Source organism: Globicephala melas, chromosome 20, assembly GCF_963455315.2.
Source record: "Globicephala melas chromosome 20, mGloMel1.2, whole genome shotgun sequence".
NCBI lineage: Eukaryota > Metazoa > Chordata > Mammalia > Artiodactyla > Delphinidae > Globicephala > Globicephala melas.
Genome location: NC_083333.1, coordinates 9,851,961 through 9,869,550, shown reverse-complemented (window position 1 = coordinate 9,869,550; position 17,590 = coordinate 9,851,961). Strand labels below are relative to the sequence as shown.

General features: G+C 46.9%; 1 protein-coding gene across 2 annotated transcripts in view; it reads right to left on the bottom strand.

Annotated features, from left to right (window-relative positions):
* The window catches only part of PITPNM3 (PITPNM family member 3), a 92,360-nt gene that overhangs the window by 53,151 nt on the left and 21,619 nt on the right, over positions 1-17,590 (bottom strand). For both annotated transcript variants that reach the window (XM_060290167.1, XM_030861662.2), the window contains exon 3: positions 11,541-11,648. In XM_060290167.1, coding sequence (XP_060146150.1) covers positions 11,541-11,610 — 70 coding nt within the window. In that variant the 5' untranslated portion in view covers positions 11,611-11,648. The remainder of the gene's footprint in view (positions 1-11,540; positions 11,649-17,590) is intronic.

Sequence of the window (17,590 nt, the reverse complement as noted above, 5' to 3'; positions counted from 1 at the left end):
TGTAAAGAAAGGTCTGGAGCCAAAGGTAGGGGCAGCTCAGAGGGAATGTCAGGGTCATGGGTGGAGAACACAGGAACAAAGGAAGGTTTTGCAACTGTCCGGGCCTCCATGGTAGAGAAGTCAGGTGACTGGGCTCCCCATTCACCCTGCCCACCAACTCCTGCTTGTACCAAGCAGAGGCATCTGTCCCCACGTGTGAGAAGGGCTGAGTTTGAGGGACAGGACACCCTGCGGGGCTGAAAATACCCAAGAGAGGCAAAGCAGAAGCTAATGGCTCAAGTCACCCTGCAGCATTTCCTACCCTCCCCAATAATAAGATGACAGCAGCTTGCAGTAAATAGACATATCACATCACTCAGAGAGAGGCTAACCGCAAACACAAAGTGCAGTATGTATCCAAATATTACTAAATATAAGAGGAAAACCAACAATGTGAAAGAAAGATACCAAACTCAATGCCTGAAGGAGAGGACAGGAAAACGGATCTGTGGGTTCCTTCAACCAACTTAGTATCATAATCATGAATGGCTCTCAAATTTAGCAAGCACCAGAATCTCCCAAAGGGCTAGTTAAAACACAGATTCTGAGCCGTGCTGATTTCTGATTCAGTAAGTCCACAATTCATATTTCTAATTATTTATTTATTTATTTTTGGCTGCGTTGGGTCTTTGTTGCTGCGTGCGGGCTTTCTCTAGTTGCGGTGAGCAGGGACTAGTCTTCATTGCAGTGTGCAGGCTTCTCACTGCGGTGGCTTCTCTTGTTGCGGAGCACAGGCTCTAGGCGCGGGCTTCAGTAGTTGTGGCACACGGGCTCAGTAGTTGTGGCTCGCGGGCTCTAGAGCGCAGGCTCAGTAGTTGTGGCGCATAGTTGCTCCGCGGCATGTGGGATCTTCCTGGACGAGGGCTCGAACCCCTGTCCCCTGCATTGGCAGGAGGATTCTTAACCACTGTGCCACCAGGGAAGTCCCACACAATTCGTATTTCTGATGGTTTCCAAGTGAGGCTAATTGTGTTGGTCCAGGGACCACTCTTTAAGAATCACATATCTAGAAATAAGGGTATAAACTACAGTCAGAGGGTGAGTGGCAAGAAGAAACAGCTCTCTGGAAAGCTCGAGGCAGAGAAGTTGATCAGGGACACCTAGGCAGTGACTGCTTCCTTTGTCTCTATGAGAATGTGGCCTTGATGACACTAAGTTTGTTTCAGAAACAAGAAGGGCCCTGATTGTAGAGTCTCTTAAGTGACAGCTCATAGACTATTAGCACAGCTTATTCTGGAAGAGATATGTAAATCCTGAGCATAAAGGATTAGTGATACGGCAAGATCCAAGTGGAATTTATCCCAGGAATGAAAGATTGTTCAATATATGAAAATCCATCAGTGTAATATGCTATATTAATACAATAAAGGGCCAAAACCACATGATCATCTCAATAGATGCAGAAGAAGCATTTGGCAAAATCTAACATCCTTTCATAAAAGCTCTCAAGGAACTGGAGGGAATCTCTTCAACCACAGAAAGGACTACAACAAAAAAACCTCACAGCTAACATCATATTTAATGGTGGAAGACTGAAAAGTTTTCCCCTAAGATCAGGAACAAGACAAGATGTTGGTTCTCATCATTTCTATTCAATATTATACTGGAGAGTCTAGCCAGGAAAATTAGACAATGAAAGGAAATAAAAGGCATCCAGTTTGGACAGATTGGACTACCTCTATGTGGAGGCTGTATATACAGAAAATCCTAAGGAATCCCCCCAAAATAAAACCAATAACCGAGTTCAGCAAAGTTGAGGTATACAACATCAATTTACAAAAATAAATTGTATTTCTACACACTTGCAATAAACAATCTATAAATGAAATTAAGAAAACAATTTTGGTTACAATAGCATCGAAAAGAATAAAACGCTTAGGAATGAATTTAACAAAACAAGTGTAAGACTTGTACACTGAAAACTATAAAACGTCATTAAAAGAAATTAAAGAAGACCTAAATAAATGGAAAGACATTGCACGTTCATGCGTTAGAAAACTAATAATGTTAAGCTAGCAATACTTCCAAAATTGATCTGGAAGATTCAACAACAATCCCTATCAAAATCCCAGCTGGGGGCTTCCCTGGTGGCGCAGTGGTTGAGAGTCCGCCTGCCGATGCAGGGGACACAGGTTTGTGCCCCGGTCTGGGAAGATCCCACATGCCGCAGAGCGGCTGGACCTGTGAGCCATGGCCACTGAGCCTGCGTGTCCGGAGCCTGTGCTCCACAATGGGAGAGGCCACAACAGTGAGAGGTCCGCGTACCGCAAAAAAAAAAAAAAAAAAAAAAAAATCCCAGCTGGATTTTTTGCAGAAACTGATGAGCTGATTCTAAAATCCATGTGGAAATGCAAGGAACACAGAAGAGCCAAACTTGCAAGAAAAGAACGTGCAAAAAGAAAAGGTGGTGGACTCCCACTTCCTGATTTCAAACTTACTACAAGTGTACCGTAATAAAGACTCTGTGGTACTGGCACAAAGATAGACATATGTATAAGTGGACTAGAATTGAATGTCCAGAAATAAACCCATATGTTTATGATTAATTGATTTTTGACAAGCGTACCAAGATAATTCAATGGAGGAAAGAATAATTTTTTTTTCAATAAATGGTACTAGTACCACTGGTTACCCACATGCAAAAGAATGAACTTGAATCCCTACCTCACAGCACATACAAAAATTAACCCAAAGTGGATTCAAGACCTAAATACAAAAGCTAAAACTATAAAACTCTTAAGAGAAAACATAGGGGTAAACCTTCATGACCTTGCATTAGGCAATGGTGTTTTAGATATGGCACCAAAAGCACACACCATAAAATTAAAAATAGATAAATTGGACTTTGTAAAATTTTTTAAAATTTGTGCTCCAAAGGACATGATCAAGGAAGTGAAAGAACAATCTGCAGAATGGGAGAAATATTTGTAAATTATACAACTGATAAGGGTCTAGCATACAGAATATATACAGAACCCTTACAACTCAACAATAAAAAGACAACCCAATTTTTTTTTGGCTGTGCTGCACAGCGTGTGAGATCTTAGTTCCCTGACCAGAGATCGAACCCATGGCCCCCGCAGTGGAAGCTTGGAATCCTAACCACTGAGCCTGCAGGGAATTCCCAAGACAACCCAACTTTTAAAAGGGCAAAAGATTTGAATAGACATTTCTTCAAAGAAGAAGAACAATGACCAATAAGCACATGAAAAGAAGCTCAACATAATTAGTCATTAGGGAGATGCAAACCAAAACCACAATTATATACCACTTCACACCCTCTAGGATGGCTAAAACCAAAAAGACAGACAATAACAGGTGTTGGCAAGAATGTAGAGAAATTTGAACCCTTATAAAGTACTGGTAGGAATGTAAAGTGGTGCAGTCACTTTGGAAAAGAGTTTGTCAGTTCTTCCAAAAGTTAAACAGTTACCATACAATACATCAATTCCACTCATAGATATATACACCCAAGAGAAAATACGTCCACACAAAAACTTGTACACAGATATTTTTGACAGCATTATTTATAGTAGTCAAAAAGCAGAAACAACCCAAATGTCCATTGACTGATGAATGGATAACCAAGATGTGATATATCCATACTATAGAATATTATTCAGACACAAAGTGGAATGAAGTACTGATTCATGCTACAACATGGATGAATCTCAAAAACATTATGCTAGACAAAGACAGCAGCCACAAAAGACCACATTGTTTGACTTCATGTATATGAAATTCCAGGGGCTTGGGGATAGGAAAATGGGGATTGACTGCTCATGGGTATGGGGTGTTTTTGGGGGGAGTGACAAAAATGTTTTACAGCTAGATAATAGTGATAATTGCACAACTTCAAAAATATATTAAAACCATAAAACTGTACACTTTAAAAGGGTGAATTTTAGGGGCTTCCCTGGTGGCGCAGTGGTTGAGAGTCCGCCTGCCGATGCAGGGGACATGGGTTCGTGCCCCGGTCCAGGAAGATCCCACATGCCGCGGAGCGGCCGTGCCCGTGAGCCATGGCCGCTGAGCCTGCGCGTCCGGAGCCTGTGCTCCGCAACGGGAGAGGCCACAGCAGTGAGAGGCCCGCGTACCGCAAAAAAAAAAAAAAAAGGGTGAATTTTATGATATGTGAATTATGTCTCAATTTAAAAAAGGAATTTGGCAAGACCTGCTTTACTTGGACAACGTTAATGACAGCTGTGTGTTTCCTTAGACAATTAGAACAAATTCGATCCTGCTCCATGTTATAATCTCACTTATGGATCTTTGGCTAATTAATCCAATCTGAAGTGTGTGTGGTCTATTCCCATCCACTTCTGACAGACCAGAAAACTGAAACTTAAAAGAACAAGGAGATAGAGACTCTAAAAAGCATGGAATGAGTCCATGACATCTGTGAATCCGTATCAGATTGTTATGAAAAAGAACCAACCAGAGCACATGAAAATGAAAAGATGATTGTTAAAAAAAAAAAAAAAAGAAGAGTTGATCAGAAGAACGGAAACAGCCAAAGAAGGGAAAAGTTGGGGAGCTGTTGATGAGTTGGAACAAAGGACTACTTCCAGAACCCAGCAAGAACCAAGAAATAAGAATAGGCAGGGCAAGCTGAGACATGGTTCCAGCAACTATCTAAGTTTTGGAAGGAGAAAACATAGTGAAAGAAACACTTGAAGAAATAATCAAAAGAAAATGTCACAGTAATAAAAAAAAAGAGGACACTAGGTTCAGACACAGCAAACAACAAAACCTCATCTGCAAACTTGGCTGTGACTTCAGAATGCAAAGAATAAAGCTTTTAAAAACTGAAAGCTTCAACAAGAGGGAAGAACAGATTACCCACACATTTGCCTCAGACTTCTCACCAACAACACCAAATGCGAGAAGGCCATGAGGAATGTCTTCAGAGATAGTTTGGAATACGATTATTCCAAAAGGTGTAAAGGCAAAATGAACACATGCTGAGAAATGCAAGGGCTTGGAAAATGACTATCCCTACCTGACAGTCCCTACCTGAAAGAATTACTTGAGGAGACATTCTAATTAACAGAGGAAGTAAATCCAAGAGGAAGTCATGGAATTTAAGAAGCAGCGGTGAAAACTATACACTAAGGGCTTCCCTGGTGGCGCAGTGGTTGAGAGTCCGCCTGCCGATGCAGGGGACACGGGTTCGTGCCCCGGTCCGGGAAGATCCCACGTGCCGCGGAGCAGCTGGGCCCCGTGAGCCATGGCCGCTGAGCCTGCGCGTTGGGAGCCTGTGCTCCACAACGGGAGAGGCTACGACAGTGAGGGGCCCACGTATCGGATAAAAAAGAAAAAAAAAAAACGTACACTACAAAGGGTGAACGCTGGCACTTCCCTGGCGGTCCAGTGGTTAAGACTCCACGCTTCCACTGCAGGGGGCGTGGGTTCAATCCTTGGTCTGGGAACTGAGATCCCGCAGGCCCGGTTACCTAATGTAAATCATACCTCAATACACTTAACTGAGGGGGGGGAGGCGGAAGGGTGGGAGGAGAAGAGGGAGGGGATTACAGCATTACGGTCAAGATCAAATAAGAAAGCCTGGATCACTCTTACCACTCAGCATCTATCTGGAGATCCTGTGCGATGCAATTTAATAAGAAAAATAAGTAAGCTGGGTAAATATTGGCAAGGATATAACTGTTGAGATTTGTAAACAATGTGACACTCTACCGAAATAAACCCAAGAGATTAACTGACAAACTATTAGAAAATAAGAAAATTCAGCCAAGTGGCAGGAATTCAAGACACAAAGATTTCAAATACACAGCAGACAAGTAATTTATATCCAAAATACAGGGAAAGAGCTCCTAAAAACCAAGAAGAAAAAGACAATTCAGTAGAAGATGAACAAAAAGCATGATTAAGAAACTCAGAGAAAAAGAAAATGGAGTTGGGCAACACATTATGGAAAGATGATTGCTCTCACTAGCAGTCAAGTCAGGACAAAGCAAAACAAGAAAATGTCTTCATCCGTCAAGTTGATGATGTCAAGTCTGGTGACACTGTGGGGAAATGGCTCACCTAATCCACAGCTGGTGTGGATATAAATTTGCACAATCTTTTTGGAAAACTGTTTAGCAGTATCTATTACGAGTTTCAATGCTTATACTCTTAACCCATGTATCATTGTTTTAATGATGAAAAATTCCAATGTTTATCACTACACAGTGGTTAGATAAATTATGGTACATCTATTATAGAGAATACTATAGTACAGGTAAAAATAATGAGTCAAATCTATAAATACTCACAGGAAAAGCTCTCCTAGATCTACTATTAAATGGAAAAAATAAGTTAAATTGCAACAATGACATCTAATATCTATCTCTAGAGAGATACCCTCCACGTTGATATACTTTGAAGTGAGGTCTGCAATTGAAGAAGTAGATAAGGAAGACTGGTTTATTTATACTGATTGTTTATTTGTATTGTTTATTTACAACAAGAATATATTCAAGTGGGAATTCCCTGGCGGTCCAGTCGTTAGGACTCTGCGCTTTCACTGCCGAAGGCACGGGTTCAATCCCTGGTCAGGGGACTAAGATCCCATATGCCACAAGCCGTGGCCAAAAAAACAGAGGAAGAATGTATTCAGGAAATAATATGGTTATTTGTACACCAATGTTCATAGCACCATTATTCACAATAGCTAAAAGGTGAAAACACGTCCATCAATAGATGAATGGATAAACAACACATGGTAGATACATGCAATGGAATATTATTCAGCCTCAAAAAGGAAGAAAATCCTGTCACATGTAACAACATGAATGACCCTTGAAGACATGCTAAGTGAAACAAGCCAGACATAAAAAGACAAATCCTGCTTGATTCTACTTATATGAGGCACCTAGAGTGGTCAAATTCATAGGAACAGAATGTAGAACGGCAGTTCCCAGGGGCTGGGGGAAGGGGGGAATGGGGAGTTATTGTTTAATGGGGACAGAGTTTCAGTTTGAGAGGATGAAAAAGTTCTGGAGCTTCTTCATCCTGGTGGTGATGATTGCACAACAGTGTGAATATATTAATGCCACTAAGCTGTACGCTTGAAAATGGCTAAAATGATAAGTTTTATATATTTTACCAAATTTTTTTAAAACACTAAATAAAAATAACAAGACAAGCAATTGTAAAAATAATGATAAGGTGGACTGAGCTGATGCCAAAGGATCCCTTTCCATGAAAATACTGGGCAATAGGGACTTCCCTGGCGGCGCAGTGAGTAAGACTCCGCGCTCCCAATGCAGGGGGCCTGGGTTCAATCCCTGGTCAGGGAACTAGATCCCACATGCACGCCGCAACTAAGAGTCCGCATGCCACAATTAAGGAGCCCGTCCACCACAACTAAGACCTGGTGCAACCAAATAAATAAGAAAATATTAAAAAAAAAATACTGGACAATAAATATCCAAAAAAAAGTAAATATGTAACCGAGCTCAAAATAAAGAATGGATAATATACAAGTGCCAGAAACAAAGAGGGAACTACAATCCAGACACAAAAGCAGAAGCTAATGTAGAGAAGAGCCCTGGAAGACTCAGATGGATAAAGGCTCCAGGGCTAGAGGCTGAGAACAGTATTGCTGTTAACTCCACAGACTTGGCCTCAGCCTGTGGAAGGTGAGGAGCTAGAGCAGCGCCTCCTGTGTAGTAGGGATCCGTGAAGGGCTGCTCCACCCATAAAGAAACATTAAAAAAAAAAAAAAAGGGCTTCCCTGGTGGCGCAGTGGTTGAGAGTCCGCCTGCCGATGCAGGGGACACGGGTTCGTGCCCCGGTCCGGGAAGATCCCACATGCCGCGGCGCGGCTGGGCCTGTGAGCCATGGCCGCTGAGCTTGTGCGTCCGGAGCCTGTGCTCCGCAACGGGAGAGGCCACAACAGTGAGAGGCCCACATAAAAAAAAAAAAAAAAAAAAAGTCTTCTGGGGAAGCAGCCAAAAAACCATTCATAGACAGTGGGAAAGAAAAAAGTCACACATGCGTAATTAAAACCCTAAGCCCTTGCCACCTATGGGTGTGGGGTCTAAATTTACACCACTCAAGGAGAATGGAACCGCAAAGCTGTAAATTTAGCATATAAAATGTCCACGATTAGTGAAACACTCAGGCCCAGCAGAGACACAAGACCAATCACTAGAAGGACGTTTTCAAGACCTGGGGGACACAAGATTCCCATAGAAAAGAAAAGGGTGGGGTATTGACCAAGATGAGTTCACAATAGAAAATGAAGAAACGGGCTTCCCTGGTGGCGCAGTGGTTGGGAGTCCACCTGCCGATGCAGGGGACACGGGTTCATGCCCCGGTCCAGGAGGATCCCACATGCCGCGGAGCGGCTGGGCCCATGAGCCATGGCCGCTGAGCCTGCGCGTCCAGAGCCTGTGTTCCACAACGGGAGAGGCCACAACAGTGAGAGGCCCACGTACCGCAAAAAAAAAAAAAAAAAAAAAAAATGAAGAAACAAAACCCACGAGGTACAGGTAGCATGTGCGCAGGTACACACACATGCACACACACATACCAGAATTAGCGCCCTCAAGAACTGGAGATACCAGAGCAGCCTGAACGTACCTATGCAACACAGGCTCCAAATGACTGAGATTCAAGATGGGCCATAGAACATAATTAAGGTTCAGAAGGAAGAAGCTCAGCTCCATTTGGAACTTGCAGAGCATTAAGTGGTTTTGAGATGTCCAGGTACAGGCAAGTAGGAGCCTCCTGAGAATATGAGTCTGGAGCCCAGGGGGTAGGTCTTGGCTAGAGATGAACTTGGGGGTCATCACCAGGGGTAGCTGTGATTGGCCAGGGCCTGAACCATGGCGGGGGCTGTCTCTGCAGTGAGCCCTGCGTTTAAGGGCAGGAATGTGGAAGGAGGCAGGGGTAGAGCTCGATCTATAACACCAATTTTGATTGCAGCCTTTTCCAGAAAGTGTTTTTAGAACTTCCTCTCCCCAAAAGAGTCCCCAGAGGCTCTCTCCTCAGGCCCCTGACTCAGCCTGTCTTATTGCACTGTAGCCGTGGCCATGATCCTCTTCCTGTCTGCTGTGAGCTCCTACAGAGGTAACAAGGCCAGCCTGCTTCTCTTTATTTCCCCACCATCCTGGGTTGAGCCCACGTCTCGGCTCCAGAAGTGGCTGCTGGAATGAATGAAGTCAGCGTGTGTGTTCTGCCATGTTGTGGGAATTCACATCATGAATCCACAGGGGAATGGGACTCAGAAGGAGCCAGACACATGGCTGGTTTCCTCTTCCTCACCCCTCCTTCTCTCTCTCTCCCTCTTGCTCCCCATTTCATACTGGGAGGAAACAGCATCAATTCTTGGACTCAGGCAAGACACTGCCCCTAATCCGACCTCTCATGAGCTCCATGATGCATTTGTTAGAACTGTGTTTGTCAAAGATCTTTCACTCTTCTTTCCCCCTTCCCACGTTATAATGACCAGGCACTGAAGGCACTTTGCAAGTATCAGCTCATTTAATGTGTGCAATCTGTGTGCTAGCCCCATTCTGCAGATGAAGAAACTGAGGCTCTGAGAGGCGATGTGACTTTCCTGGCCACAAAGCCATGGGGTGGCAGGGCCAAGGTTCAAACCCAGACCTCTTAGATTCCAAAGCTACGGTTTCAGCCTTGCCCATCGACCTCCATCTGCCTCCTCCTCCCCTGCCCTCCCAGCTCACACTGCTTCTCACTCACCTCCTCCTTAGCTCACACTGTGTCTGAGTCACACAATCCTTGGCAGACAAGCGCGGGTTGGGATGGGAGGGGATGGCCAGATGGGTGGTGAGTACAAGTCTCGGTTTGTCTTTTCATCACTCCAAGCATTGTCCCAGGGAAGCACTTGGAGTCCATGACCCCTTCTGGGCCCCCTCCGGGTTCCTGGGGTGAAGGAAAGAGTAGACAAAGGGTCCATCTGCAAATGAGTAGCAGGGAAGACTGGGAAATTTCCTCTGGACTGGCTTGGGTACCAGACTCAGAGCCCACTCGTTCTGTGAATGTGACAGTGGCCCAGGAGGGCCTTGCCATTAAGACTCTGGGTTGCTCGGACTTGACTCTGCCGGGGCTCAGAACTGTGCTGAGCCTTGGTCCAATTTGGGAAGCAAAGCCCTGGTCTGGGAATCAGGAGACTGAAGATCTAAGTGTGATGCTGCCCCCAACTTGGAGGACCTTGGGCAAGATGCAGCTCCTCTGAGCCTTGGGTGCTTCATTTGTAAAATGGAGCAGTCATCCCAGGCCTGTCCATTTCTCAGGATGGGCAAGCTGGTATGGGGCGGGCTCTGAACCAAGGAGGCCGGGATGGGGGAGGGTAAGAAAAGGAACAGATGCTGGGCTAAGACAGCTACCGCCAGGATGGTCAACACCAAAATGGTCATGCTCTTGAGCTAGGCCAGGACTGTCTCACTGAGCGTCTCCTGATAGGTAGCCTGGCCCAGACCATGACAGGAAAGATGCGGCCAAGAGAGGAAGGAAAAGAGGAGATGGGAAGGACGGGAAGTAGGAGGAGTGATATATTGGGTGGGGACGAGGGACAGAAAAAGCTAACAGAAGCAGAGGCACCCTGGGTCCTAGATAGGGTTCTAGCCCCAGCTCTGCTTCTCCCTCCTGTGTGACCTTAGTCAACTACAGCCCCTCTCTGAGCCTCAGGTTCCCCATATGCCATCTCACATTTTATAAGCTCCTTGGTTCCATCCTCCACTTGCCTTGTGAAGCCTGGGTCCATAGGTTCATTGTCAAGAATGCTTCCTTGAGACCCCCTCTCTTGCCTCCTTCTAAAATTCCTGCCTCTCCCCTCTGGGCCCAACAACCCTCAGTTTAAGGGTTGACCCCTTTATGTTTTGACTTACACTCTGTGACACATCACAAGGCAGAAGCCTCAGCTAAATCACCTTTGGCCCCTCCTACCAAGCACTTATACATAGTAGATGCTCAACGAACATTCTGTCCATAACATGAAATGATCAGATGGACAGAAGGATGGATGCCTAGAAGAATATGCCTGCTTTGTCTGCTGATTAAGCCCCTGGTCAAAACTCCCCTCCTTAAAAAGCCTCTGGACGAATCCCCAGCCATAACCTTCTTCAACAATTCGACCAAAGGAAGTTACAACCCCAACTGCTGCCCCTCTCCCCTGCCCATTCCCAAAGGCTTTCCAGTTGCTACCCTACATTAACTAGCAGATTCCAAGGAGCTTGGACCCTGCCGCCTGCCCTTAATTACCCATGCTCCTGGGTGGTCATCCAATGAACACAGGAAGCTCTGTTGAAGTATCCTAGAGTTTTTCTGCCACAGAAAACCCTGCAGAAGTCCCCACGAGGATTCCTGCAGGTCATAGAGTTCGGGGGTTGTAGGCGAAGTGCCCAGACAGATAGATGACTCTTCGTAGAAAACCCAGGTTCTAGCCCCAAATTGCCGTCATTTCAAACTGCGCACTGTCCGCAACACACACATGTAGACACCCAGCCAGGAGAGAAGCAGAACCTTACCTTGATGCTCCTCCAGTTTCCCCATGGTCTCGATCTGCTCCACCAGGTCATTTGAATTCCACTGGCTCATCCCAATGAGGATGGCGTTCTTCCCTTCGGCCACCTCCTCTGTGGAAAGAAGTAAAGATGGGCATGAGTCGGCAGGGCTGTGTAGAGGTAGCCCTGACAGGAGCCTATGTCTCAGGGAGTATTTATTTCTTCCTTTGAGTTGAGGAAGATGTCAACTATTGAAGGTGTCTATAGTTACAGACAGGTATAAGACATCCAGGAATTTTTCATTGCAAGAAGGCATTGTTGTTGTACCCTACTGGGTCTCCACATGTTACAGCAAAAAAAAGTAACAAGGGAACAGTCATGAGAGAGGCTGAACACTCACAGAAGGCTCCATTCCTAGCACTCAGAGTGGTATTTCTTGAAAGGCAGTGTGTTTGGGAAGAAAAAGTAAAGCCTTACCACTAGGTGGCAGTTTTTCTTTGGGTGAGTTACTTGGCTTCTCTGCGCCTCAGTTTTCCTATCAGTAAAATGGGACTGGCAATGTCTAATCATAACGTTGTTGTAAGGATTAAAGGAGAGATAATGAATATAAAGACCTTGGTGCACAGGGGGTGCTTACAGATGGGAGACATTAAGGTTACTTCTTCACATGAGGAGTGAGTTGCCATCCTTGTTTGAGCAGATCAGGATTTGAGTGGTGTAGGAGCGGCTCTGGAGTAACTGAGAGAGCAGAAGACTTCTGCCTCTAAGCAAGCCTTAAGCTATATGGAACCCTTAACCCACATCTCAACGTTATGAACCTCTTAATGCTTCCATTCTCCCTTTAGTCCTCCCCTCAACCCTGTCTCTATCCTTGCCCTTTCCCAGTCTGAGCTCAGAGGAATTGGTGAGGTCATATTCCCTAACACACTGAACACAAGCCCCTGGGTCCCACACATCAATTACATATATCTGGTGCAGTCCCTCATCCCTGAAAGGGACATTTCCTCAAGAACAAACCCACAGGAATGCCCCCTCTCTCTCTTTAAAGAGACAGGCCTTCCTGGTGAAGACCTTTGTGCCTTTTCTCATAGAGCAGACATTAAAGGGTCATGAGGAGAATTCTTAAGCTCATCGTAACCGAGAACAAAGAGATAAGACCCATTTCACTGCCAAAGAACTTCACAGAGCACATGGAACCAATATGGTGAATCTAAAGCTTGGGGATCTGTCCAGAGTCCTGAAGCACTCAAGCTCAGTCATCCAGACCCCATTTCTGGCTGGGACACCTCCTCCTGCCTTATTTGATTATTTTATGTGATCTACTTAACACCACTTACCAAATCTTAGTATGCACTGAGGTCGTTAGAAGTGTTTTACAAACACAAATTTATTTAATTCTCATAACAATTCTAAAAAAGTACAATTATTATTATCTCCATTTTATAGACAAGGAGACTGAAGCATGGAATAGTTCAGTAACTTGCCGAAGGTCACTGGCTAGAGCCAGGATTTAAACCCAGATATACGATTTCAAGAGTCCTAAAATCCTGCCCTCCTGATGGCCTGCCTGTCCTGGACATCCTGTATTGGCTGCGCAAGCACCACACACCACCAGACAATTTCCTGAATCCGGTGTGTTCCATCTGGGCACGGTTTACACCTCTAGGCAGCATCATGCTCTGGGCAGAGCCCTGACTGGGTTCCAGTCCTGAGCTGCTACATGGGAGCCTGTACCTTTACAGATGCCCCTCAGCTGTTCCTCTTCTCTTACTGCTTCCGTGGGAATAACAGCTCTGGCTCCACAACTCTCTCTAACGAACTTTCATGAGGACGACTGACATAGTAAACTTGAAAAGGCTACACAGGCCAGATGCTGCAAACAAGCATCAGGTAGTACTATTCTTGGGGAAGCAGGGCCACCGGGCGTCAAGAGCTCCGCTCTGGCGTTAGATCGACTCTTTTCAATCCTGGATCCACCATCTGCTAGCTATCCGACCTTGGACAGTAACTTATGTTTTATGAGCCTCCATTTCCTCATCTATAAAAGGACATCACAGTAATGCCCACGTCCTAGAATTGCTGTGAGGATTCAATCAGATAACGAGACAATGAAGGTAAAGTGTGTACAAGCACGACTAGCACACGGCGGGAGCACAGATGTGCATAACAGCACAGGAAGATGATGGTACCACCATTAACACCACCACCAGAGCACATGGAGTCATGCCCCAGTTCCAGCTATGCTGCTGCCTACCCCTGTGTCATTTTGTCCCAGCTTCGGAGCGGGGTCGTCAGGGTCAGCCTGTAGCCCACCTTGAGTGCCTATGTCTCCTGGCTCAGTTACCCAAGCGTGCAGTTTTCTGCTTGTTCATTTAACATTCATTCTACAATGGAGGGCTTCCTGAGGAGCTGCTGTATGCAGTGTGAGACACGACCTCCATCCTGTAGGAATTCAGCTTTGTGAAAAAACACAGCGGGAAACTGACACAGTCAGATGAGTGAGCTGGGGCTCCTGGTCCAGCGCTGGGTAGACAGCAGGTGCTTGCACGTCCTAGATCCTGGCTCTTCTATAATGCGTGATCCCTCTCTCATGGTGTATGTGAGGCTATCAGAACCCCGAGAGGCTTCAGCATCTTCTCCCTCTTCCTTGTATCTGCGTGACCCCCCTCCATCCTTCCCTCTCGGCCTTCTGTCTCTCTCTCTCCAGGAAATCTCCTCTCAGACTCTCCCCGTGTTCCTCCCTGCTTGATGCCCATCCCTGACCCAGGTCCCTTTCCACTGATCTCCGTCCCTCTGGGTCCTGGGGTTTCTCTGTCTCAGGCTCTCTGCCGTGTCTGTCCCTCCCTCTGGGCCTCGATCACAATTACTCTTTGCTCTCGCTCTGTCTTTATCCCAGAACCTGTCTCTCTCCTCTCTCTGGGTGGATGTGTCTCTGTCTTGATCTCTTCTCTGGGTTTCTCTGGGTGCCTGCCCCTCGGAGCTTTCCACCTCTGCAGGCCTTCTTGGTGTCTCTGATCTCTCTCTCTCCTGGGTCACTGTCTCTCTTTCAACTCTCTTGGTGTGGCTCTCTTGGTGTCTCTCTTGGTGTGTGTGTATGTGTCCCTCTCTCCCGTCCTCTCTGAGTCTCTCTTGCTCTCTTTCCCTCTCTGCTTTCTTGTATTTTCCCTGGCTTCCTTGCACTCTCTGCTGCTCCCCCCACCCCCCGCCCCAGGCTTCAGCCTGCCTGTCTCTCCAGCCGCTCCCCGGCCCCCCACCTCACAGACGAGATTTCTCTCCTTCTCTGGGCCGCTCCTCTGCCCCTGCGCTCAGTACTCAGCCTTAGATCTTCACCCTGGCAACAATGGGCTTGTCCCCTGAGTGGCAGCAAGAAACACACACACACACACACACACACACACACACACACACACACACACACACACACACACACACAATGGGCTTGTCCCCTGAGTGGCAGCAAGAAACACACACACACACACACACACACACACACACACACACACACACACACACACACACACACACACACACGCAGCAGCTGAGAAATCTCCTTTTGGAGTCACTCAGGAGAACCAGGGAGACGCGTGCCTCAGCTCTGAGCCTCCGCTCAGTTTCCCCTCACTGTAGTTGGAGACTCCCAGTGGAGGCCAAAGGCCGCGAAGGGCTTTATCTGAATAAACGTCCTGGTTATTGACTTTGCTTTTCGACTCCCGGTGACTGTTCCCTATGTGCCAATGCTCAACCCCGGTGACCCCTGGTGCGGACAGAGTTTTTGCATCTACTTCGACCCCCCCTGAGCCCCAGTCCCTGCCCATTCTAGGTGCCAGGCTCAGCCTCACCCACCAGTACCACGCCCCTGGCCTTGACCTCAGACTGACTCCGACCCGGAACAAAACCTGGATACAGCGAAAGCCTTTCTTCCTACCCTGGGGCCTCTGTGTCTGCTGGACCCACAGGACTTCAAAGCGGGGAACCTCCTTGTCCCGTGCTAGGCAGGCTTCACCTGCAGCTCATGGAGCTGAGGGCTCGGTCACCTTCGGCCAACAGCCGGTCCAGGTCCCTCCAGCACTCCTTGCCTGAGGCCAACAGGCCAGTCTCTCCACGGACCAGATAATGCGCTGCTCTGGGGCCTCTGGGACACAAGATTGCTAACCTCCCCGACTGGGGACCGCTCGCTCCATGCCCCACCTACGGCCGTACCACCACCCTCTCTTCATCACAAGGGGGTCCCCACTCAGCCCATTCCCAGAAGCCTTTGGGGCAGCTCCTTGGCATTTGCTTCTCTACGTCCCCTCCCCCAATGAGAGGGAGGGTCAGGGGTCAGCGACACACCTGTGCTTTGCTTCTCTGAGGGCTCCTTTGCCCAGTTTCCCAAAGCGATATCCTCCACTCCAGCCACGAGACAAAGCCTGTACCCCTGCTGTGCTCCAGAGGGGGGACCCGGGGCCCAGAGGCTCAAGACTCGCCTGAGGTCAGACAGTAGCTAGTCACTGCCCCAGCCCTGAGGAAAACCTGGCTGCTCTGACCCCAGACGACCTGCGCCACTTCCCCGTACGCTCAGAGATCCTGAGTTCTGAGCCTCTGGTGTCCTGGTGCAGGAGCAGGGGCACACAGGGCCACTCCAGAGCCTGGGCAGGAAGCACGTCCAGAGGCTACTGGGCCGGGTCTGCCCTCCCGCACAGCGCTGAGCAGGCGCCCCCCTCGCTCACTCTGGCCACACCAGCCTTCCTATTCACTACTCCCATAAAAGCTTCACACTGGCTGTTCCCACTGTCCACAACACTATTCCCCCAGACCCTCACCTGGCTCATGTCTTGCGATTCGGCTCTCAGGTCAAGGCCACACCTGCTGGGGGCCTCCCAATTGCCCAGCCACTCTTACCACAGTCCCTTATGTTATAGTGGGGGGGAGTGCCTCCATTTCTTTTTTAACGGCATTACTAAAGCTATAGCTGACATTCAATAAACTGCACGTATTTAAAATGTACAATTTGGGAGTTCCCTGGCAGTCCGGTGGTTGGCTCGGCGCTCTCACTGCCGAGGGCCCGGGTTCAATCCCCGGTCACGGAACTGAGATCCTGCAAGCTGCGCAGTGCGGCCAAAAAAAAAAAAAATACAATTTTTTTTTTAATTTTTAAAAAGTACAATTTGGTAAGTTTTGACATAGGTGCACACCCAGGAAGCCATCACCCTAATCAAGATAGTGGACATATATCCATCGCACCCAGAAGTCTTCTCCTGTCCCTTTTGATCCCTCCTCCCCACCTCCAGGCAACCACTGATCTGCTCCTGTTGCCATAGACTCGTTTGCATTTTCTAGAGTTTTCTATAAATGGAATCATAATATGCACTCTTTCTCAGTCTGACTCTTTTTCACTCAGCACAGTTATTTTGAGATTCATCCGTATTGTTGTGTGTATCAGTTCATTCCTTCTTATTGCCAAGCGGCATTTCATGAATACTGAATACATGAATGTACCGCAATATGTTTATTCATTCAGCCATTGATGTACGTTTGGGTTGTTTTCACTTTGGGGCGATCATAAATGAAGCTGCTATAAACATTCAGGTACATGTCTTTAGGTGGACATATGTTTGCTTACCTCTTGTGTAGATACCTAGGAGTGGAAAGGTAGTTATAACTATGATAAACTGTCTGAGAGGCTGCAGTCTGTCTTCCGAAATGGCTGCCCCATCGTCCGTTCCCACCAAGCAGACTTTCAAAGTCCCAATTCCTCCTCCTCCTGGTCAGTTGTCTCAATGAGTCATTCTAATGAGTGTGAGGCAGTACCTCATTGTGGCTTCAGTTTACCTTTTCCTAATAACTAACGACGCTGAGCGTATTTTCATCTTTCACCTTTCATTTTTCATTTATCTACCTTCTTTGGTGAGCTGTCTGTTCCTCTGCATTATTTTATTTATGGAAACTATCAATAGAGCTCGCTTGCTTGGACATTGTCTTCCCACCCATCACCACTAAGCTGTAAGCTCCATGGGGGTTACGACAGTGTCCACTTGCCCTGCATCCCCTACACCTGGAATAGGGGGATGGACAGATACCCAATAAATACTTGA